The 26328-nt window shown below is 33.6% G+C and overlaps 2 protein-coding genes across 2 annotated transcripts in view; both read left to right on the top strand.

Moving 5' to 3' along the window:
• Positions 1–26328, top strand: part of LOC136033871 (spermine oxidase-like) — a 445682-nt gene that overhangs the window by 337005 nt on the left and 82349 nt on the right. The window lies entirely within an intron of this gene.
• LOC136033865 (CKLF-like MARVEL transmembrane domain-containing protein 8) lies at positions 1382–25649 on the top strand. The gene is made up of 5 exons (XM_065714835.1): positions 1382–1537; positions 6860–7013; positions 11020–11193; positions 17509–17607; positions 22390–25649. Exons 2-5 carry the CDS (start codon positions 6867–6869, stop codon positions 22522–22524), a joined length of 555 nt encoding a protein of 184 aa, XP_065570907.1. The 5' UTR covers positions 1382–1537; positions 6860–6866; the 3' UTR covers positions 22525–25649.

Raw genomic sequence — 26328 nt, 5'->3', positions numbered from 1 at the left:
CCATTAAAGTACTGTTTGTATACCATGCACCCTCACAGCCGGCCATGGAAGTGGACTCAATTTTCAGATATCTTTTTTGGTAGTATTACTTACAAGGTAAACAATTTGCCTCTAGGAGAATCTTTATGATTAAATACATATTTCAGGCCTGTTGCCTTCCATAACGCCATCCCCTCCTTTACGGTTTGATTGCGAGAAAGTAACCCGTGAAAACTTATTGCAAAACGTGGGAAGATCCGACAATTCCTCAAATTAAATGTAAATTCTACTAGTTCCTTTATTCATTAACCATGGATTATTCAAAATTAATCGGGAAAAGTCTCCTTAGTTGATGCACCTACTCGTAGAAACTAAAGTAATTTAGTGCGAGGAGCAGATGATAAATAATACTTTTGAAAAAAAAATTAGAACCTGTTTTGGTAATCTATTTCAGGACTCACAAATAGGGAAGGAGCGGGGATGTAAAGTTTCTACCCCTTTCCCAAATCTATGCATAGACCGCGAGTTTATTTCAGAAAGTTTAATATATAAGGTTTTTATTGAAAGGGTAGTTGTATGAACTTTAGAGGGGGCTCATTCGATTGGAAATCGGAAGTTCTAGAGCTCTTTTTAGGAGTAAAAAATGATTGAGGGGTAAGCAGACCCCACCATACCCCCTTTTCCCCAAATACATTGAAACCCATCTAATGTGTTACTCCTCAGCTCACGATACTCATACCACCGATTTCAAGTGCACATAAATTTTTGTTCTAAGAACACAGAAGAATTATACACTGGACAAACGAGAAATTTTAAACAAAAAAGGAAAGTTACAATTCTCTGCAAAGACAAGGTAAGTCTAAAACATGGGATCTCACGGCGTTGCTGCAGAATGGATTAGTGTGCAGAAGAAACTGTCGAGTTTTGGTTAATCTATGGACTGACCCAGAGCAAGGTTTAGCAAAGCTTTAGCGAGCTAGTTTGTATCTTTTTGTAGGGTAACTGTAGACTGAATGGAACAGAACTCACAAATTTCTGATTGGGTGTAAAAAGCAGTTGATTCCTGACTCTGCGCAAAAATAAACCAAGTCTAAGATGTAAAATTACCCTAAATTACAATGGACCGACTATAAAGCACAGAAACAAAGTATTGAATGGTCCGAAAGGATCGGTGAGAAAGCGAGCTAACTCCAAGTTGTTGGATTTAGCAGCATTTATTTAGACTGATTCAAGCTAAATTAGAGCTAAATCCCAATTCGGTTGGGATTTAAGCAATTGATAACATGCTAAAAAGAGGGGATGCTTAAATTTCGTAAAATCTTTAAATTGGATCCAATGTTTCGGTTCTTAAGTATTTCCCAGCATATTGGCTTAGAGCAACTCATCAGCGGCCATGTCTAATATTTCATTGGTGATTCAGTAGGAGATGAGCTTACACTTAAAAGAAGTTGAAGAAAAATGGTGATTCATTGATGTTGATTTATCTAGAATCTATTGAGAGTTTGTCAAAAGTCTGATATTTTTAAGACTTGACCTTCTTTTTTCATAATCTCCTAATGTAAGTATATCCCAAGAATGACTTTCTGTACATCCTGTCTAGCTCTTCCATAATTTGGTGCTTCTTAGTAGGCCTTGATAGCAGGCTAGACTAGTATCTCCTTTGGTAAAATTCTTTCCTTTTGTTAGGGTAGCTTAATTCAAAGGGATTTTATATAGATGGGGCAATCCAGGCTAATGCTCAATTTGGAGAGATTTGACCTAGTTAAAAATTAGCACAAGCAACAGTATAGGCTAAGCCTAAAATTAGAGCTATTAAGAAGGAGACATTGTAGCCTAAAAAAACTAGTCAGGTAAGGCTTATGGAAATATATAATTTAGGCTATAGTCTATATTTGCACATTAGGGGGTAAGGTTTATACTAACCAACTATTCAGGTAGCTAAGAAGTAAACTTATCTTTAAAGTCAAAATTGCATCCTTAATTGAAATTTAAAAAGCATTTGCATTCAAAATGAACTTGGTAAAATTCTAGCTTAGTGACTTTTTGCTATCTGAGAAAGGCGTTAGATTAGGAAAATGAAACTTTCAGGGATAGGTCTACAGGCTTTTTCTCTGCCTTTAGTTCTGAAATTGCAATTTCTGTTATTTGAGTAGAATTCTGGGTCAATGTTAGTATTACTTGAACAATTGTTTTGGGTCATGAAACTATTGTTAGTAGATGAATTTTGATTTTTGGAACATCTTTTCTCTCTTGCAAAAATACTACAAACTCACCATAATGGAGTTATTTCAGCCCAAATAGTCTTGTATTTATATATATAGAATTGCAATCATCTCTGTTTTCATTGATTGGATATTTGAAATTGCAAATCTGTAATAGATTAGAAACAAATTTGGGCTATATATTTGCACATTAGGGGGGTAGGGGTAAAGCATAGCATATATTAAATATGTAAACTGACCATTGCTGTATTTAATATATGCTATGCTTTAGCCCCCCCCCCTAATGTGCAAATATATCATAACTCCATAATGGTGAGTTTGTGGTAGTTTTGCAAGAGAGAAAAGATGTTCCAAAAGTCAAAATGCATCTATTAACAATAGTTTCATGACCCAAAACAATTGTTCAGATAATACCAACATTGACCAAATTCTGAGCCATATCATTTTTATTCAAAATTTAGGGAATGTATTTGCATATCTTTAAAACCTTATAAAATGGGATTGAGGAAAGTAGTGAAGCTGAAAACAATTTTGTTGTACCTTATTCAAGCAGAGGATCTATTTTGCAAGGTTTCACTTTTATAACACATATATTTTTAAAGGCCATCAAAGGACCCTCTAGAGGAAGAGAGAGTAGAGGTAGGTATTTCAAAATGCCTTCCTGGGACATACTTTAGCCTGTACACCCATCCCTGAAAGTTTCATTTTCCTAACCTAACCCCTTTCCAAGATAGCAAGAACTCATTAAACTAGAATTTTACCATGAAATTAACCCCCATCCTTATATATGCCAATTCAGGCTATAGCCTGTTTCAATTCAGAGTATATATTTGCACATCATGAGGAGGGAGGTTAAACTTCTTTTCTGACATAAATGAATGTTAAATTAGGATTAAGGACATCATTCTGACTACAGAGGTAAGTTTAAACTTACCCCCCCCCCCCCTGATGTGAAAATATATGCCCTGAATTGGTATATAGAGGTGGTTTAAAAGTTCATTTCCAATGCAAATATGTATTAAATTTGAATTCAGGATGCAATTCTGACTATAAAGATAAGCTTATTTCTCAGCTACTGAGTAGTCTGTTAATATAAACCCAACAAAATTATACAGTTTATATAACTGGCATACCAATAAAGTGAATGCACCACTCAATGCCTTTTTTATGTTCTCTACGAATATAGTAATCACTTCTACTGTAAATTCAAATTTAAGCACTTTTTGAGTTCTAAAAAATGACACATTTTCAAAAAATTATGATGGTTCATGTAACTGACTTACCAATAAAGTGAACATACCACTTGATGCCTTTTTTATGTTCTTTCCAGTATAATAATTGCTTCTACCACAAATTCAAATTTAAGCTCTTTTTGAGCTCTTAAAAATGACAAATTTCCAATTAAAACATGATTTATTGGTCATATTCCCCAAAATAATACCATGTTTACTCGGCACCATCTTTTTCCATCATTAAAAAAAAAAGTATAATAAGGTTTTGTTAGGTTAAAAAGTGCTTAAATTTGAATTTACATTAGAAGTAATTATTATATTCAAAAAGAACATAAAACAAGGCTTCAAGTCGCATGTTCACTTCACTGGTAACTCACTTATATACACTGTCATAAATTTACCCCTATTTATTTTGTCATGAGTCACTCTTGTATCAACCCATGTAGGCTATCTGTACTGTAAATTGAGTCAGCACTAATAAAACCAAGAAATTAAAAAACACATGGGAAATAGCCTATATAACTTTACTCTAATTACATGTAAAGATATTTTTCAGATATTAAATTCAAACATTTAAATCTTGATCTATCTTTTGAGCACAAAAATAAAAATTTGACATAGATTTAACATTAAGTAAGAGAACTGTCCTGTAAAAATTTTGATTTATAAACAACTAATTGTGAAAATATGATTGGATGGCAAGTATCAAATTAAGTATAAAAATATTCTGCAGTAGGCTATATGTAGCAGTTGTTTAGACAGCTTTATGGACAAATATATGCAACCCCAATGCAAAAACATCACTATATTTTGTGACTGGTTTGTATTGAGAAGGTGAGAAATTCTGAAGCAATATTGTAGCTGCATTCTGTTTCTGTGGTAAATTCAAGTTGTGTGAATTTCCCCTTTTTATCATTTTTTATTTTTAAATGTTTGAAAAAAAATCAATGCCATTCCACTGATTCAAACTGAGAATTCAGAGAGCCATCTATACCATCTAAATAAAAAAATAAACACATAGTTATTTGCCTTCTTTTATAAACAGTTTTTCAAAAAATTATTTTTCTTAAATGATTACTCCAACCTTGGAAGGAGTATTTCAACTCATATACTTAGTTTTAAGTATATAATTACACAAACTTTTATCAAAGCTCTTAAAGAGTTTGGCTTTTATTTTAATGTTTTAGGATGAACAGAGGAAACGGTATGCCATATGTCATATAATGGGGAGCTTTAATTCGATGAAAATAGGCAGTAAAGTGGCCACCATTCCCCCACCAAAATCCAAAACTTAAATCAATAATTTTTGCACTTCTCTTATATTTACTTTCTATTATACAAATCGTCGAAAAAACAACAATGTTGTAAAAACCACCCTGCTTCACAAAAAAATTAAACTCAAAAAACCAAAACAGACAGCCAAAAAAGTAATGATATCAGTTTCTCCACCTTGATGCCATGTCAAGACTTGAAAACAAATTTTTGACAGTAAGAAGTAAATATTTTGCTTTTCATCCCTGTTGTGACAGCACAATCCTGAAATATCCTTTTGATAGCCTAAAGAATTTTAATTTTCCCCTCTTTGTTATTGCAAATGAAGATTTTTGCCTCCCAGTTGGCTTTTGTGGTAATACACACAGATTTCTTTGATAAACTTAAATTTGACTAAAGACTTTTTGATAGTATGTGACATTAGTAAAATCTAACAGAGACTGCACAAAGTAACTAAAACCTTGTTTCAAACAGTCTTAATAATTAAAAACTTATCAAAAATCAATAAAAAAAAAACTTTTGTCTTAGCCTGAATCAGAGCAAACAGTCCCACCACAAATTCACCACCATGACAGGAGGGGGCCCACAGACCCCTGGATTTGCCACTGAATCTAGACATTTGTTACTGTTGATTAAACCGTATATATATATACATATATATATATATATATATATATATATATATATATATATATATATATATATATATATATATATATATATATATATATATATATATATATATATATATATATATATATATACTTGTTGCTGTTGATTAAGCGATGTATATATAGCAGGGTAAGTGGTAGATGACTCCATATTATTTTAATCTTGTAGGCCATGATGCCCCCTCCCATATTATTTTATTTTAGAACTATCCTATTTACTTTTTATTTGTTTTGATCATCTTTATTTTATCTGCTTAAATTTTTATATCTGGAAGTATGTGACAGGATATAATGTAAAAATGTATTATTTGTTATAATTGTGTTGTATATGTACTTTAATTGCTGTATGATAAAGCATATTTGCATTATTTTGATTCTTCTTTTTCAATGCAGGCAGTTGCTGCAGGTGAATAACCCCCTACCAATAGCAAGTTAAGTGATACATGATCTAATTCAGTGAATATTGACTGAAGTGACATCTAAACAAGCTAGTGACTACAGATGGCTCAGATAAACCAAGTGATACAAACGCATATGATCTATGTGTTTGGGGGGGGGGGTTGACCCCAGTAGAATTGTCACATGATATTTGAACTATTTTTAATAAGACAGCTATCTCAAAATTTTAATTGGATGCATTTAGGGAAAAGAGGGCTTGGGGGGTGAGCTAGTTGCCCTTGAAGCATTTTTTAATCTTAAAAAGGACACTAGAACTTCCGAGTTTCTACTAAATGAACCCATCTAAAGCGTATACAACCACTCCTTCCCATATGAATTGCCTCTGGAAAGAAAAATGGATAAAATTGAAGTCTTATGGCTGTTATTAAAGGCAACACTATAGCATGTCTTTCAATTAATGGCTCAGAGGTAGACCTAAAACCGTTTTCAGGCATGCCATTTTTATTCTTTTTCAACTGAGGACAGCTGAGTGGAGGTATAGGCTGAAATGTTTGCATTCTTTTTTTGTTTTTACTTGCTGTGAAATTTCTTCACTTTTTTCCTCCATGTTTTCTCTGTCCCATATAAATCAAACATATGACATATTGCTTGCACTGTTTACCAAAGAGGATTGGAGGTGAAATGTAAACACTCTTTGCCAAAGAGGGTAGAATAGTCTTACAGTGCATAAGAGTGTGTACTGTTAGGTTCAGATACAAATTGTGTATGGTGTTGACCCAAGTGTGTAGGAGACAGAGCTTATGCCCTTTTTAAGGGAATCAAAGACAGAATATATAGCAAGTTGAGAGAGGCACTCTGTATATTTGCAATACATGGAACCAAAAGAAGCTAGGTGAGTGTTATTCTCACTTCAGGTCCTCCAATCATCCAGATTTAAAACTTTTGTATGAATCGTTTTAGTAAGAACACTTGTCATGTTGACATTAAAGTATATCTATAAAGATTCTATTTTATATGGACAATATAATTTTTATTATTGGGTAATATATTAGTTTTATTTATATTATTGCTTTTTCATTTTCAGAAATAAAATGGAAGGTCAGTTTGGTGCTGGTCCATATGTGGGTGGAGGAACAACAACTACCACTACTACTCAGTCAACTGCCGTTAATACCTCTCTGAGATTTGATAAAGAGTATTTGCGTTCAATTCCTGGAATGCTAAAAGCAGTTGTTATGGTAGGTTTTTTTTTTTTTTTCCTTTACAAATTTTGTATTTTGTGCTTGAGAAGAGGATATCACTTGAGGGAATATAAGGGGACTATGACCCTGTATTGTTTGTCTGAACACGTGAAAAATGTACTTAATTTGCTTTCTGATGATCTAGGGCCACCTCCACGTTCTCATTGTTTAGTGCAAAATGATGTTTAGCTCTGACTATGTTATTGACCAACCTCTACAATAGTATTATGCTAACGGAAGCTGCCCTGGATCATTCCTAGTCTGTTCCTTAACCTCTGTCCTTTTTGTAAGCTTGAAAACTTCTGGAATACTTGGTTCTTGTAAATGCTGTTTGCAAATATATTATAATTGGAGAAACATACCTACAGAATTATTTTCTTTATTCCAAAGCAAAACAAAATCAAGGTTCTATTTCATGTTCTACAACACAATGCGAATACTAACTGCAGTCAGTTTGAGATAAATATGTACTGTGCTGATTTATTCTTGCTTTGTATATAGAAGAATGTATTGTATTTATTTCGGGCAAATTTAAACAAGGATAAAGGATAGTCATCCTACTCCAAAATTGATGTCTCTGTTTGACCACAAAGTAGTGCCTCTATATTTCGCATAATGTTCGTTGATGGAAAATGGGAATAATAAATCAAATCAGAATCATTACCATATGTTAGATTAAACGTTAGATGTGCATCATGTAGTGCTTAAAAAATTTTCGGACAAAAAGTTTTGAAAACTTAAATTTAATTTAATTGCAATGCACAAAAACTTGAAAGCAAATTGTAGCTCATATTATATCACTGAGTTTGATGCACAAATTGCTAATTTAAAATCATAAAACTGAAATTGATTTTTCTATTTTCGATGGTTTTTATTGAATCATCTTTTTTACCAATAGTAATCTCTCTGGCAATTAAAAAGTCGAAAAAAGTATATTAGGTTATAGTCTGATAACATTTATGCCCTGCACCTGGTTTTTAGTGATGAATCGCTATATCAACATATTTTTACGTTATCAAACAGTTCATGGTAACAAACTGTAGTAAGGAGCAATCCAGCTCAATAGTAACCCAAACTCTAAAGAACAGAATTTTTATACCAATATATACGTTAAAAAATCGGATTTTTATGCTTATTTTAAATATGTAAGTTTCATCAAGTTTAGTTTTACCCATCAAAAGTTACAAGTCTGAAAAAATTTGAGTTACTTTCGAAAAAAGGGAATCACCTCCCTAAAAGTCATAGAATCTTAATAAAAATCACACCATCAGATTCAGCGTTTCAGAAAATCCTACTGCAGAGGCTTCAAGCTGCTATCTGCAAACATGTAGAATTTTGTTTCTTTTTGCCAGAAGAAAGATCATGGATGCGTGTTTATTTTTTTTTTCAGGGGTGATCGTATCAATCCAGTGATCGTAGAAAGTTGCGAGAGGGCTCATTTTAACGGAAATTAAAAGTTCTAGTGGCCTTTTTAAGTGACTAAAATACTGGAGGGTAACTAGGCCCCCTCCCACGCTCTATTATTCCTTAAAGTCACAGGATCAAAATTTTGAGATGTCCATTTTGTTCAGCATAGTCGAAAAATCTAATAACTACGTCATTGAGGAAGACTTAACCCCCCACGGTCCCTGTGGGAAATGCTGCAAGTTACGAATTTTGCCCATTATTCACATATAGTACTGGTTATTGGGAAGTATACTGCGTTTTGAGGGAATTTTTTCCAGTGATAGGAGGTCATGGGGAGGGAGTTACGTGAGAGAATCTTTGCATGGAGCAATTTTTCACAGGGGAAGAGAATTTCTATGAAGGGGGCGCTGGATTTTTCAGCTTTATTTAAAAAACAAACAATGAAAAATTAAATAAAAAACGTTTTTTATCTAAAAGTAAGGAGAAACATTAATTTAAAATTAACAGAAATCATTATGTATATGAGAGGGTTCGTCCCCTCCTCAATACCTTGCTCTTTACGCTAAAGTTTGTTTTTTAGTAATTTCAAAAGAACGATTTATTTTAATTAAACGGCCATTGTGATTCAGGGGTCATTCTTAAAGAATTGGAACAAAAGTCGGACTTTAGTGTAAAGAGTGAGATATTGAAAAGAGGCGATCCCGACCGGATCCAGTGTCATTGGGGGGGGGGAATCTTGGAAAACGCTTAAAGCGGAGAGATCAGGATGGAACTTGGAGGATCTCTTATTTTAAATCCCGATCGGGTCCAGTGTAATTCGGGGGGAGGGGACCGGAAATCTTCGAAAACGCTTAAAGTGGAGAGATCAGGATGAAATTTGGTGGAAAGAATAAGCACAATTCCAAGATAAGTGACTGACATAACCGGACCGTATCCGCTCTCTTTGGTGAAGTTGGGGGGGGGGGGTATTCGGAAAAATCATAAAAATGAGATATTTGTAACTTACCAACGGGTGATCAGATCTTAATGGAATTTGATATTTAGAAGGATCTTGTGCTTTAGAACTCTCGTTTTAAATCCTGACCAGATCCAGTGACATTGGGGGGAGTTGGAGGAGGAACCAGAAATCTTGGAACACGCTTATAAATGTCATAGATTCGTGATTGATGTAACCGGACTGGATCCGTTCTTTTTGTGGGAGTTAGAGGGTGGGATTCAGTGCTTTGGCGAGTTTGGTGCTTCTGGACGTGCAAGGACGATGAAAATTGGTAGGTGCGTTAGGGAGCTGCACAATTTGACTTTATAAAGTCGTTTTCCCTGGATTCGACCATCTGGGGGGCTGAATGGAGAGGAAAAATTCGAAAAATTGAAGTATTTTTAACTTACGAGTGGGTGATCGGATCTTAATGGATTTTGACATTTAGAAGGACCTCGTGATTCAGAGCTCTTATTTTTAATCCCGACCGGCATTAAGCCTCTGATTTTCCTTTTAAAGCAATCTATTGATTCTTGAAATTTTGCTAGAGCTCATCCCATATAAGCTCTTGCCTCTTGGCTCTTCCGACCTCGTCACAAGTGCCATATAAGCTCTTAGCTCTTGTTTTTGTTTATATACACATAATACTGTAACGAACTAATCTGTATTTTGGAGCTGTTTCAGTTTGGGACTAGTTATTTATTTTATTGAAGAGTGGCTTATTTTTACCATTATCATATTAAATGGGCTATTGAAAGGGTAAAGTAACTATGTAAAGAGGGGCTTTCTCTTTCTATTGTTGGTTCTTGCACGATGTGCAAAGTGACTCTAATCTTATATGGAGGGAGATGATGATATGGCAAGTGCTGAAGTGCCTGTATATTAAGGAACTAAATAAGGCGCAATAACGTTTATGAACCTGTGTAACAGTATTGGTAATAACGTCCAACTTTTGTTGTAACTAGTCTGATTTTGAAACGTGCAGAGTATTTTGTTTATTCCTTTTGTTTTGAAGAAGATTTTTTGAATCTGTTTCATTTGTGATATATATTCAAAATACTTTCCTTTTCCATGAAAAAACTAGTAGTGATGTTAGCATTCAATTCAACGCATGCAAACTTACTGAGTTTCATTTTAATTGCTCAAGCCTCGAGGAGATCCTTGTGAAATTTAGGAATTTTACAATCACACCATCAACTTAAATAATTTACTCTGACTAGCCTATTGCTAGTACTTTGGTTTTTGATCACGTTATGAAAATCTATATGCTGGTTCTGTTAAAAGTAAGGAAACCAAAGTTGAACGTTTTCATAGTATTTATACTGGGCATACAATGTTCCCTGTTTTTAAGCTGTTGAACTGTCTTTCGTGGTTAAAAAGCCCTAAACCCATTTAGAATGAAGATTGAGGTTGGGTGCTACAAGCGGGCCTGCCTTCTGGAATAAGTTTCTGTTTATTAATTTTTTCTTTTAATGTGTTTTTGAATATTTGTATTTTTAGATGATTAAGTGTTTCTTTTTCACTTTTTCTGTTCGTGCAAAAATGAGCATCTGTTCACAATTTAGTGCAAAAAATGAGCATCTGTTTAAGATTTAGTTTAATTCTTTTATATTTTGGCAGGTGATAAATATTATTGCCTTCATCTGTGTCAGCAGCTCTGATTTTCATTATCATTCCAATGCTAATTGGATGTCATTTTGTGCCTGGGCTGGTTTCTTTACTACTGGAACGCTGCTCCTGTTTTACTGTCTTCATCTCATTGAGAAATTTCATTTCATCCCTTGGCTACTTGTGGTAAGCTTTATAAATGATTTTTATGCTGATTCTACGAATGCAAAATTTATTGAGTTCAATCTCACCCATCAAAAGTTACAATTCTTAGAAAATTTACTTGGTTTTGAAAAAGAGGAAAATATCCTCTTAAAGTCGAGGAATCATTTTAAAAATTGCATCATCGGATTCAGCAAAACGGAGAGCCTAACTTAAGACTTTTCATGCCACCATCTTCAAAAATGTGGAATTTTGTATTTTATGCCAGAAGAAAGATCAAGAATCTTGAAACAGGTGGTGGTAACGAGGCGATCCGGCTTACAAAAGAGGCGATCTGGCTCAATAGTAACTGAAACTCTAAAAAACGGAATTTTGAAACCAATAGATACATCAAAAGAACTGAATTTTTATGCCGATTTTAGATATATAAGTTTCATCAAGTTTAATCTTACCCATCAAAAATTACGAGGCTGAAAAAAATTAGTCTTATTTTAGAAGAAAGGGGAAAACACAACCTAAAAGTCATAGAATGTTAATGAAAAAAACACCATTAGACTCAGCGTATCAGATAATCTCAATTTAGAGGTTTCAAGCTCCTATCTGTAAAAATGTGGAATTATGTATTTTTGCCAGAAGAAAAATCACGGATGTGTTTTTATTTGTTTTTTTTTCAGGGGTGATCGTATCGACCACGTGGTCCTAGAATGTCATCAGAGGGCGCAATAGAACGAAAATTAACAGTTCTAGTGTGTTTTTAATTAAAAAGCAAAATTTAATTAAATTAAAAAAATTTTGTTAAACAAAACTACATTTTTATTTATAAGCTTGATGAATGGACGTTCTCAAATTGAGTGCCAAGAACAGGTATGAGCAGGATGAGAAAAACAGCAGCTTTAAAACAGCGAGTTTAAAACCATACAGGATCAGACAGATCCTGGTAACAAGCTGTAAGTAAGAGGCAACCCGGCTAAATAGTAGCCGAAAATTCCAAAAAACGGAATTTTGATACCAATACACATCAAAAGAATTGGATTATAGTAAAGAGCGAACTAAAGCCCGAAGGAAGTGGACCCTGTGCCTTTTTAAAATTTTAAATTTAAAAGACATGCTTTCAATTAAATACATTAAAAGTTTTCCCTGATGGGGAATCAAACCCCGGTTTTCCGCGTGACAAGTGGGTGTGCTTTCAATTTTACCATCGGAGACTTATGAAATATAAGTTACATATAATTAGAGTAAAGAACGCATAGAAAAGCCTATAATAACTGAATATTACTAGAAGACTAATAGTTTGCAATAAAACCTTGAATTTCGTAGAAACCAGCATCATACATTTATAATTAACAGAAAAAGTTGCCCTGGGTGACATTCAAACTCGAGAAGGGTCGCAAGACCTAGGTTCTACTGACAGAGCCACCAATGCTTGTCAATTATGAAAGAATATGCATTTTGAGACAATATCGAAAACGAGTTACTTACTCAAATGACCGATACACTTGATTATAAATTGGGCCTATGCTAGTTTTATCGGATATAGCTGAAAACCTAGTAAAGGTTTTCACTACGTCATCCCAAGGTATTACAAATAATCTTTCTTTTATAACTTTATTAATTTACTTCAGTCAGTAAAATTTTAATACCTTATGCACATATTTTGACTAGGATGAAAGTGAATACGTAACGTGATGCCCCCTTTTTTTATCTTCTTTCGTATTTAGTAATTTTTCCTGGAGTAAATTAAATTTTGAGCCCCAAAAGTCTAAACAGTTTATAGCAACCAAAATTTTAAAATATGTTCCTAACAAAAACTTTTTAGCGAGAAAAAATACCCATTTATAACCAATTTTATTATTATTTCAAATACTCTCAATATTGCAAATCTATAATGGGAACTAATTTGTTGAAATTTTAGCCAGAATCCCCTCAATAATGATCTCAGTTTGACTGTAACTTCATTTTTTTTGGTTTTGTTTAATGAAATCCCAAAAAAAATATTTTGAAATATAAGTCAGAACGGAACCTTCCTTGCGACACGGAAAATTGAACCTGCCACACATTGATCAGGATGCACAGCTTTATCTACTGCATCATCGCAAGGTATTATGAACAATATTTCTTTCATAACTTTATTAATTTACTTTTATCAGTAAGAAGTAAGAAGTCCTTTTGGGGCTCAAAATTTAATTTCCTCCAAAAGAAACTATTGAATTGCGAATGTTGATAAAAAAAGGCACCTTGTTATGTATTCAGTTTCATCCTAGTTAAAACATGTTCATAAGCCATTAAAATGTTAGGTATTTACGTATTTAATTTAAAGTAAGAAAAGACTTCTTACTTTCGCTCACGAATTTGTAATGATGTTTTATCTATATGTTCTTTTTTGTAGGACTCCTTGTGTATTAAACAGAAAAAAATAACTTGAAAGAATCATTGCAGTAGTTATTTTGTTCTAGGACGAAGAGTATAAACCAATTTTTCAGTCTATCATAAAAATCTGCATAATGATGACCCCCATAAACAAAAAAAGGATTTTTTCCAAAAACCAAAAACAACCAAATTTTTCAAAAAGTAAAACTATGAAGATTATTCCATACGAACTGTGAGTAACGGAAAATGCAGGTTAAATTTGTGAATTCAATGCATAGAAAAAAAGGGAAAATTCTTGGGACAAAAACTGTGTCGTGTAGTGTAACATCACTTGATTTCGAACAACCAAGCTTTCTCATCACCATTTCTTTACCTAGACTTATTCAAAAGTTCTGTCTTCACCACCTACTAAAAAATACTATCTCTCCAAATTGTCTCTTTCCATCACAAATTTGAAACAAAGAAAGTGTTTCTTCAAAAAAATACTAAAACAAAACACTACGGTGTTTCACACTACACTCGGAATTGGAATAAGCTGTGAATAGCAATATTGACAAAGTATTGCAACACCAATCTGATTGAGGCCAATGTAGCTATGCACGCTCATGTAGCCAATGCAGCTCCATCTTAACTCTTTTCAGAGCTCCAATTCGTCCATCAAATTTATACTTACTTGAAATCTATTCTAATAATCTCTTTCTGTTCGATTTGAATTCCTATTTATACTGATCATTTTGATGAACTTTGTCTTAAGGAGCAAAGGAAAGGTAATGAGAGAACGCGTAATCAAAGGTGTAAGAAAAACTTTCCTGGACTTAGATTATGCTGATGATATAAGCCACCTAGATGGAAGTGTGAACAAAATGAATAAATATTTAGAGGTTTTGCGAGTTCAGGATGCTAGAGTAGATTTGAAAATTAATGTTAAGAAAACTAAGTTGGTAAGGCTAAGAAAAACTTCTTAGCCTTAGTCAGTAGAATACTGACTTAGTATTAGTCAGTACTACTAAGAATACTATTCTTAGTAGCAGAATAGCCAAGACCCAGGCGTTTTTTCAGAGTTGAAAACGTTTGGAAGAATAAGAAGATAAGTATGCTAACCAAGATTAGAATATTGGAAGGTACAGTGATGGCTGCGGTCAAATATGGCTCTCCGAAACAAAGAGGAAGATGTTTTCCAGAGAAATTGACTACGGATTGTTTTGATTACCCTATTGACTGACCGTATTTCAAATAGTACTCTGTACGAAAAGTGTGGTTCAATCTTGCTTTCTAGGGCTATAATAAGAGAAAGGTTGAGATGGCTAGGACACGTTTTGCGAATGAAGGATGACAAATTGCCGAAGATTGTCCTTTCGGCCAACCGTTTAGGGCTAAACAGAAAGCAGGTTGTATTCCGTTTATATGGAAGGATGTCTTAAGGAAACTGGGAACTTGCTGGGGTTGTGTAAAGAGAGAGGCTTTGGCTAGATTGGGATGCGTAGTTGTGTTGATCTCAGGCGGCTTGGTGCTGTGGTAAGTTGCTAGTAGTAGTGTTAGTAGCATTCCATTTGAGAACGTTCTGGTTTTCATCCGTCAAACGCGATATAGCTATTTTAACCTTTTTTCAAAGTGGGGTTAAACCAAATTTGTCAAACTCAAAACCGCAAATATTGTGTATGCCATAATATACTTCGATTTTAAGCGGCTGAGGTAAACTGCTTATAGTTCTACTAATCGTTTTGTATCTCTCATTAAGGATATTCGAGACTATAATTGTCATTTGCGAGTCCCAGATTTGGCTGAGAGTCTCAAAGACAAATGGCCCATTAGGAAACTTTCCCAGCACCCCATGAGCTTCCGAAGCACTGTTGGTAAAAATTGACTGGGGATCTTAAACTGACCAACAGCGCGAAAACATAACGAGGGGCTGGTTTGAAACAAAGGAAAATTATTATCTCTTACTAATTGTTAAGTAAAACGGTGTCTAATCACATAGATGATTAGACATAGATATTGCATAGATAATACAATAAGATATCCACGACAGGATGCTAAATTCACAAACCAGCCATTGGGGTTATATTCTATCACTAGAAACTTTTTCCACTATTTTCTTCGAGATTTTGTTATATATTATTTGCGGTATATATTAATATATATATTAATTAATTGCGTCTTTCAACATATTATGTTGAAAGCCTCTATCATGTTCGCTTTTTTTGTCCACTGGCTGACATTTATCTCGGCTATTTAATATTATTATAATTTTCTTTCCTATGTCAGTCTTTCCTATATTTCTTTCCTATAGTTTCTTTATTATTTATAGTTTCTTTATAGTTTCGTTATAGTTATGTATAGTTTCATTTTTTATTATGTATAGTTTCTTTATAGTTTCTTTATTATATAGTTTCTCTTATGTCTTTCCTATAGTAAATAAATTAGAATAGGATGCTGAAGAGATTAAAAAGCTCTAACCATAATCATTCCAGGCAGCCTACATTGTACCTTTGAGGGGGGAGGGGTATAGCTATTTTATGCTGTTATTTGAGGGCGAGGATAAACTTCACTATTGTGTCTTCAGACTTGTATTTTCTGTTTAGGTTCAGTGTCTCAAAATGCTCTACATTTCATGATAAAGCTTATTCAGTGCCCTGATATTAGAATCTATTCAACTTCATGTTTGTGTCCTTCCATCTCTAGATTTCCAGGCAAACTAACCATTGATCAGGAATTAACACAAAAGATATTAGCAAACATATATTTCTCCCTCATTACTCTATGTGTATATAGTACAGTGCTTACTATATGTAAGCACTGGTCAAAGTTTGTAAATTGTAGCACCTCCCACGGGGACTGTGGGGGAGTAAGTTGTCCCCAAGGACATAGTTAAAGATTTTTTGACTACGCTGAATAAAATGGCTATCTCAGAATTTTGATCCGGTGAGTTTAGGAATATACGTATAGCATAAATAATGGGCATCCTGTATCCGCATTTGAATCAAGACCAGGAAGAATCAAGAACAGGAAACTTCCAAAGTTGTCAAATGATTCAGTGAGACTTCTTATGAGCTATTTTTTAATGTTTTCCAAGCAGGTATACTAGAATGTTTTTAGGGTTTACCATTTCCTGAACTTTAAACAAAAAAATTTTGCTCCGTTTATTAAAAAAAAATACATGCATTCCCATGTTCCGTCGAAAAACGGGAGAAGTTAAATGTCTTTTTTTTCTTATATATCCAGGAGAGTCGGTGTCAGCTTTTAGTTTCCTGTCGTTATACAACCTCTTATTAAAGCTATACAAGCTATGTCCCACCCTATCAATTCTGAATAGTTTGGGCACACAACGCTAAAAAAGTTTATAATCAACGAGATAGTGATCTTGGTATGGAACGGCCTTAAGCTTTTATCTCTTTGTAACTGAATTTTTTTTTAGTTAAATCAAATGGTAATTACGGTAAGTCTGTTCCTGATTGTTCTATTAAGGAAATGCTGATTGCACACAATTAGTCTTTCTTCTTAGGGGAAAAAAGAATAAAAGAACTCATTAAGACTAAGGCCATCATGCCGAAAACTTACACAAATGATACTGTTCACTAACATTTCTAGGGAAGTTGTTTTGCGCATTAAGGCCAAAATTTCAATAAGCTTACAATTGAATAAAAAAAGGAGATGCAATATTTATAATAGATGAAATTAGTAATAGAGCGATAAACAATAATGGGGAGAATCGGAATTTTTTGAAGGACTATAATCAAAATATGAAGTTGAATCGAGATTGCATTCGGGAAAAATTTTAGGTATGACCATCACTATCTGAAACTTTGAAAAAAGAAATGCTGTGGAAGACCTCATTGGGGGTTTTCTCTGGAACAGTTTAATCCTATTTTTTTTTTTGCTAATTTTGTTTCTTTGTGTATATAACTATATTTAATGTAAAAATTGAATTTTGTTTTCTGTTTTATGTATCATTCATGACCTTTTTTAAAATAGGAGTTCATCTACTGTGCCGTTTGGAGTTTTTTCTTTTTTTCGGCAAGTTGTGCCTGCGCCTCCTACGGTAAAGCCAGTAACTGGTTTGCTGCAGCAGCGGTGAGTTTCGTTGCTTTTTTTGTATTTAAGAGATGACCAGTTTAATTTGTCATTTTTATTTTACTATTTTTAACGGACTTCTATTTATACCTTGAAATACTTTTAGCTAAATTAATTCTTTCCTCGTCGTCTCTAAATAAACGTCTATTACAATGCACAAATTTGGTATGATATATGTAATTGCATGAACCAAAATGGTGTTTTCTTTGATACCGGGGTAGTGTAGTTATGCTATTAGTATGAACATTTTTGTATAGTCGTGTACAACCCCAAAGAGTGGACCTTTCACTTTTGTTTTAAAAAATTGGCGATTGATTGCTCCTAAAAAATTTATTACCTGCTCCAAGAGTCACTTAGTGAGTGTCTTCCAATTTCTTTTATTTGTAGAAGCATAACAGGTCTGCTCAGAAAAGTAACCTGCGTTTAGGAAAACGAAAAAACTAAATAAGGAAATACTTTTATTTATTTATTTATTTCTTTTATTTATTTATTCTTTATAAATAAATAAAATATTTATTTTTGTGCTATTTATTTATTCTGCACAATTTGAAGCTTCACCTTTCAACTACAAATCAGTGTGGTTTCCTTTTAAATTGAGCCATTTCTCATGGCAGTATACCCGTTGATTGATAGTTAAAGTTTTGCCGTCTGTGAATTCAACCTCTTTGTTTCGGCCTAGAGGGATCGTGATCGGGCTAACTTTTTGGGTATCTGAGTGCTTCTTCGTTCAGTACGTGTCAGTGTTGTAACAAGTGAGCTGGATTTATGCTTAAGTGTTAAATACTATGCACTCCCCAACTTGTCATTAATTGCCAGGTAGGAAGTTGTCTACTTGGACGAAATTGCTCTTATTCAGTAACGGAGTTTCAAGCACATGGCTTGTGCCCATGAACTTATGAAATTAGTACTTTGGTAACTTGTAAATTTCGTATGGCTTTATTTTATCTAGTTTCAATGGAACTAGAAATTAATTATAGATTAACTTAAACATTGAATTATAGATAATTAAATCAAATAAAGACAGATTTTTCAAATGAAAGTAAAGAGTGAAGGGTAGCCTCCTTCTGTAGAGGATAATTTTCGTCTGTTTCATCTTTTGACGTCGCCTATTTCTTTCATTCGAAAAGAAATTTATTTTGTAGACTTTATTTATGTTAAGTTTTAATATCATATCCAGGGTTCTCTTAAATTTAAGAAGACTGTCACCCCCTCGACTCCTGTTGTTTATGCTCGGGCATAATAGGGGTTCTGGAAGGATTCACAACTGGAAAAAAAGCTCTCCTTAAAGTAATTATCGAGGGAGGAGGGGAGGTGTAAAATTCCAAGAACTAATTTTAAGGCCATCGCTTATGTTTCTCAAGGGGAGGTCTTCAGATAGATATTATTCTTAGGGGATGTCCCCAACTCCTTTCCCTTCTGTGAAATCTTTTATGTAGTATTTTATGTTATACTCAAGATGTTTCTGGAATAATAGAGGAACTTTTACCTTGCAGTACCCAAATTTCAATATATTTCTCAAATTGTAATATATTTCTAAATCCTGTCATAAATGTTTTTTATAAAGGAAGGAGAGTTAGTGGGTTTACTCTGCCTTTCCGTTCATTTTTTTTCTAATGAACCATATCCTTGAAATTTATAAAATTAATCGGCTTGTTAGTATAAGGGCCTTAAACGGTTTTAATCTACGCCTGGATAGGTGGTTTAATTTCAATATGTTTTATTGACAATTTGACCCGTTCTAAGCGTGTAAATAGCACATATTGATCATTTTTCTTTCTTTTTGCTTTTAAAGCTCATTTCAACATGAGACAAATAATGTTATAACCTAATTACATTATTGGTGGTTGCTTTTCTTTCTTTTTTGTTCTGTTTTCATGAGCATGAATAACGTTCCTTCCTTTATAGTGGGACTTACACTCTGTATGTACTACGTATTTTATTTAAAAGTCCTATACCAATCTTATAATTTTCACTTATGGAATCGTCCATACATTTCATTTTTTTCTCATTTGGTATTTGTCCAGTGTATATCTGTATGATTTTAAGCCGGATTAACTTTGGAATGCATTACAGTGGAATGCAGTGACCGTCAGTGATTATAAAAGTTTCACAATAAGTGAAATAACTGATTGTTATATACGGACTATAATACTATTGGATATTTTTGCTCACTCACATAAGGTGCTGTGTTACCTTTTAGTTCATCTATTGAAATTGCTTGGTGGTGAGCTTGTTTTTAATCTCCCCCTCCAAGAATTGCAGTGGTGTTTCTACTTATTTATTCGCTAACACTATCCAAAACTGTAATTCTATAACGCCATCCATATTCTAAATTCTTAGGGTGTGTCGGCAGTAAGAGAGCAATTAAGGTACATTGGCGGTGCTCTGCGAGTGTCTCAGGCAACAAGCAGAAGAGGGGGGGGGGCACCACAAGATAGGATCTAGAATATTGGAGCTAATTACTGTAAGATAAGAAATATAAAACTTACCTCCATGATTTTTAACTTGGCCCAACACGCACACCGGGCAAACACACACATACACAACTAAATTAAACACAACTAAAGTAGAAGGGATCAACACATAAACCAATCATTTAATAGCAATAGGAGCAACTCGTTTGTGATGCGCATAGATATTATAAATTGATTCGTTTTGAAAAAACTAAGTTTTTCGGAATAAAGCAAAGAGTGAAGTTGAAACTTAAAGCGAACTTACTTCGCGGCTTATGCAACATATTTTTGAAAAATTGTTTCAAAAAAGCTTGCTCCTGATAATTCCTTATAATTTTGCGAAACTAGTGCTTTACTGAAAACACTAAACCGGCGCAACAAACCATAAATAGAAACAGAAAACTCCTCTAGTGGCATGAAGAAGATTAAAGAATAATTCATGAAGCTCTCAATAGGCTTTTACCGGCCATGAAACCATAACTTTTACGACACGATTTTAACTCTCTAAAAAAACCTGAAAAACTCAGTTTTCAGTACAGCCTTAGTTTTTTTTTAAGAATTCTACAGATAAAGGGAAATATCACGAGCCAGTTTGCTCGAAATGGTTTAAAAAAATATGTTGCATAAACCGCAAAGCAGTAATTTCTGTTCGTTTTTAGTTTCAACTCCGCTCTTTACTTTCATTGTTTATTTGAAATTTTTTTTTTACGTTTTTTACGTTTGAAATATATTGAGAATAAACCAAATAAAAAGATGTTTTTCCAAGTTAGGCAAAGAAACCAATAAAAGTATCATAATTTTTTGCTAAAATACGGATAGGTTCAACTTCGCATCTCTATTAAACTTTGCTTATGGGTTTTCCCCCAAAAGGTCTATGGGATATTATCCTTGATATCTTTGAGAAATTACAAACAAAATTTCAGTTATCTATGGAACTGTTAAAAGGATTTAAGAATTGCAGTCAAAATAATTTAGAAAATTTCGACTTGAAGTTTGGGGGACTTATCATTTAGAACGAACTAGACGTTCGAAAGAGAATCCACATTTCAAGAAGAATCTTTTATTCAAGATTCGAACTTTTTTTTACCAAATCCCACAAGGCGAATTCGTAACCACTAGACTAAAACGTCTTATGAAATAATTCTTCTCTATACTACTTGCTTAGCTAGTCGGCATCCATATTTGGCGATAGATCATGCAGGTATATTTGAAAACTTTTAATGATTAAAATAAAAAACAGAAGGTTAGCTGATTTCCTACCCAAAAATTTTTACTACTTGCTTTTTTAAATCACAGGTTTTTTTTTTCATGGAAGATATTTAAGACGATAAGTTAATCTAAGGCTCAATATTTAATCACGCGCTTCATCAAGCTTATTAATGCTCTTCCCCACCACAAATCTACAAAAAGTACACTGAAATAATAAATAGTTTTGAACTAAAGCTTTAAGCATATCTCTACAATTTTATCTACGTGTTAGTTCTATGAGTGGCAATTGAGGGGGAAGGGGTGCCTATTCACCCCTAGTTTCTGCCCCAGCCTAGATTTGAAAAAATATATTTTTATGGAAATTTTCATTGGAAAAGGCTATTTTTTCGTTATTTCCATTAAAAGATTGAAAGAAAAAACAAAAAAGTGCGCTTTTTGATGTCGTATGGCAGTTTGTGATTACCAAGTCGACTTTGTAAAAATCGCTTAAATATAAAAATTATCTTCACCGTATAAGTTCCTGCAAATTTGTTTTCAAAGTAACATTCTACTATTAATATTAATCAAAATAATAGCTGCCATTCCTGAATTAGCTATAAATGGCAATTTTTTTTTTGATTAGACAGTCTAAAAAACATTTTTAAGCTTTTGGTTTCCATGGGCCGTAGCTCACTCTTTACTAAGTTGTAGCTATTGCTGCAACCATGATGGGGTACACCTCCGTACGCAAATGTCAACAGTTGTCTAATACGGGATTTGAGATCAACTCCAAAAATGTTAAGGAGTTCTTCTTCATTTCATTAAAGAACTTCATCATAATAATGAGTTCTTTTTAAGATTAAGCATAAAGACAAATTAATGAAGAAAAAAAAGTTAAAAATAGTATTATGTTTTTTTTTCTAAACATAAGAATTTGTTTTCGAGCATGGAAATCCCCCCCCTCTCACCTGGGCTGCCCTTGGTATGTATCTAGTTCTAGATCCTAGCTGAACCTCTGTGGTGAGTGGGTTTGGATCAAACTAATTCCAAAAGTCATTATTTGCTGACATTTGGTGTTAATTAAATATCAATAAAGTTATACCTTTTTTAATGCTGGCTCAGTTGTAATTTTTTTTTTTAGTTTTTTGGATTCTGTTCTTGCCTTTTATATGGCCTTGATGCATATATGAAGTTTGTTGATTGGCGTGCCGGAAGAGTAGCTCAAGGAGAAAGAATTGTTACGACTACTACTGTAGCCTCTACACCTGCTTACTGAATCTCTCTTGTAGTACTTATCAAGATACTTTCAACTATTTCTGTTTTCTATTGATTTAATGTCACTGCTTTAAAGGAGGAATAATTGTTTGTTTTGAATTGGTGTTTAGTCCGCATGTACTGATTTCTGTATTAGATCGCATGGAGCTTGTGAGACTGTTCACTGTCGATTTGTAGTTTCTTTAAGACTCTTTTGGGTACAGCTAATGAAGTAGCTAGGGATTTTTACCGTCGAAACCAAAGACTGACCTAAAGAAGGATAAAATTTTGTAAACCTATGCCAAAAATGTTTCTTCGTTAGAAAAGATAGTATTATTTTCTGCTTACTTATTTCCTATGTATCAAGAAGATCCTACTATTTGCTATTGTCGAGCTTTTGGTTTTTACGAATATGAAAAACAAAATATATTTCAAAATTTAAATCACGCCAAATTTTAATTGTTTCCCATCTCACGTGTCTGTCAGTGGTATATAATACTTGTCCAGAGCAAATGCCGAGAGCCAGAAATTCAGAAAGTTAATTTGAAATTTACAGAGATTGTTTTTTAAGTTCGGGTGCTTTGCAATTTTCTTCTCATTTTTCTTTTTTTTTAATTAAATGGCTGTAACTAGAATGAAATTTTTGGAATCTATAGTGGAAAATAAATTAAGACTTATCCTACTAATCTACACACTCTATCTGTCCATTCAAAGACATGGCGCGATGCTGAGTCCTTAATTATGAAACATTTAGTGACGCCTCTGTTAAGTTTGTCGTCACCTTGATAGCATATTTTTCCCAAAAACTGTTTTATTTTACCATGGACGGTAGTATGAGGGGTGGGGGAAACTTTACGCTAAAGTTTTTTATTGTTTTGAAAAGTAGAACTGTGACAAAGAGTCAAACTTTAGCGTAAAGAGTGGAGCGTTGAGGAGGAGACAGGAATAATTTATGTTCTTTTTAAGTTTTAATGTCGCTCCTTACTATCAGTTGAAAAAACTTGTTTTTTTTCAATTTAATTTCAGGACGTTTTTGAATTAATACGGGTTTTGATTTTGGCTCATGGAACATGAATAATTAAAACGTTTATGTAGCCTGATCGTCCAGTTATTTTTACAAGTAATTCTTTTTTTGAAAATCTTAAGCCTATTGACAGTCTCAGACATTTTGAAACTGGTGCAATCTTGAAGTTGATCGGTTTGATTATTTTAATACGACTGGCGTTAAAATAAATAGATAGAAATGTCTTTCTGGCCAAATGACTTTCAAAGTTTTGATCGGACAATTTTGAGAAAAAAGGGGCGGGTTAGGAGGCCTAGCTGCCCTCTAATTTTTGTAGTTACTTAAAAAGGCCACTGGAACTTTTAATTCTGTTTACGAACGTTTTTGTTAGTATTAAATATACGTAACTTAAGAATTAAATTACGTAATGAACTTCTATATTCGTATATTTTTATTACGTATTTGAGGGGGTTCACTCCCTCGTCAATACCACTCTCTTTGACTTTAATTTTGTTCCAATTCTTTAAGAGTGACCCCTGAATCACAAAGGCTGTTTAATTAGAATAAATACCTGTTTGAAATTAGTAAAAATACTTTATAGTAAAAAGCGGGGTATTGAGCTGATATTTTCACACAGGAAATAATTGTCGAAATCTGTTTGCTAAGCTTTTCTTAAAGGAAGGATCCATATGGAAATGCTGGTTCAATCATACCTTTATCCTCCTCATCTTCAGTGATTGCTGGTCTTCCCTTCAAGAACAGCTTCGCAAACAGTTTCAGTAGTTTAAGAAGTTTGAACATGGCACTTACGAAATTTAGGCGTGATAGTGTTGACGCATGAGTTACATTTTTATAGGGCCATAGGTAGAATCGAGAAGATGCATATTTTATAGGTAAATCTATTGAATAGCTTCAATCTAATTATCTGCAACAGGTTTGCCCGACTCTAACACACAACGACAAAAATGCTATCTAGCTGTAGCCTAGGGCGCTTTCAAGGTTATGACAAAATCGAACGGTCCGAAACATAGTGTCAATATTATGTAGCTGGGAATAGGAAGATGGGTGCCGTATTTTGGCCATGAAAGATCAAGAAGCCTAATCATTTACAACCAAGAAAAGTGGAAAATGATTCTATTTTTTAGCGCAAAAATTCTTCAGGATTTGACTATTGTTTAAATTTTCGAGGAAGGAAAATATGCATGAGTATATTTTAGCGTGGAGTTGGATTCTATTTTTTAAGTCATTGTAAGATAAAACTAAATGAAGTACTTTGAAATTAAATCCCAAAGTAAAAAAAGCAAAGTTCATTGATATGGCCTCTGAACGACTCGAGCGCCTGAATTTTATTTGCGTTTGGTAAATACATTGTGTAATTGTTCGTTTGTTTCCTTCTCTGCGTAATCCTAGTTTTTTTTTTCGTTGCTTTTTATTGCAAAGACTGCTGGTTAACCCTCTTTTATAAGTTTGGTATGGTCCAAAATCAAAACAAAGAATGTATATTTTCACGTTTTTAGCCACTGTAGCTGGACTTGCTACATCAAATGCTGTTTTGAGATTTTTTTACGTGCCTCCGTTTGGATTCGTTTCCGATAAAAAATATTAACATCTACTATAGTTTCCTACTTGGCCAAGTAGTTGGCAAGAATGTTGGGGGGGGGGTGTTGGGCCTGGTTCCCCAAAAGCTTTGTTAAACTACATTTCCCATAATTTCCGTAAGTTTTGACTATTTTTATACCCCCCCCCCCCTTGTGAATAAATTTATAACAATGCATATGCCTAGGAGTTTAAAACCTGCATGAAGTCAATTTCTTTGCACTTAGATTTAATGGATTTCGATTCTGGAGAGATATGTTGATGCCATTCTTAGAGAATCATCTCTTTACTATGTACCTAGTAATCATTGGAAAGTTAGAAAAATAGTAAGTGAAATAATTGTATTTTTTTTTTAATTTACTTTTTTTAAGGAGTATTTGACTAGTTAATTCCTACTCTCAAGTAACTTAATTCAGGAGAAGCCCGAGTTTTGTTTCCTTCTGTTGTATTATACTGATTATCTTTGTTTGTTATATTGTAACTATGCTATTTTGTAAATGAAAGTGTAGTTCATGCAAATCTGAATAAAAATTTGTTTAAGATCTCTATTATGCACTCTCTCGTTATAACTGTAGTTTTCTAATTCTTGACTCAGTATTAATGTGAGTCAAGTGTATTCTTTATTGTGGCTGCAGTGGTAGTCGCAACCGTGTAAAAGACGAACATGGCGATTCAAACAAAAAGTACACCAGTGTAATCGCCTTGGCCAGAAGCTCTACACAGTAAATTTAAAACCTCTCAGCTTGAACAACAAGGGAAATCCACTGGCTAGACAAAAAAGGAAAATTACTTTTAGCATGGGATTCACCATCAATGGCCTCTTTTTTTCTTCGCAGCTAGCGAGGTACTGATGCATCATAGAAAGCTCTTTAAGGGCTCACTTTAAAGGAAATTGTTACATCTATATGCTTATGTAATTAACAAAACACAAGATTTAAAATAAAATCACTTCTTTGACAAAACTGCATTTTTCTATACAAGATGATACACTTTAAGGGGTTTCTTAGGTAACATCAATGACAACGTAGTTCAAGACTTGTACACGAAGATACAATTTTTTTTCTAAAAAATAGATTCCATTTTTAATGTTATTTTTTGTTAAGTATGTTTTAAATATCTTGGAAGTTGGATCGAATATGATAGCGGAATAATCAACGAGATGAAAAGGAGAACTGGACGAGCAACATCGGCATTCAGAAAACTGAAACCAGTACGGCGAATCAAAAA

The sequence above is a fragment of the Artemia franciscana genome, chromosome 12 (assembly GCF_032884065.1).
Source record: "Artemia franciscana chromosome 12, ASM3288406v1, whole genome shotgun sequence".
Classification (NCBI taxonomy): domain Eukaryota; kingdom Metazoa; phylum Arthropoda; class Branchiopoda; order Anostraca; family Artemiidae; genus Artemia; species Artemia franciscana.
This window is presented reverse-complemented; position numbering and strand designations above follow the sequence as displayed.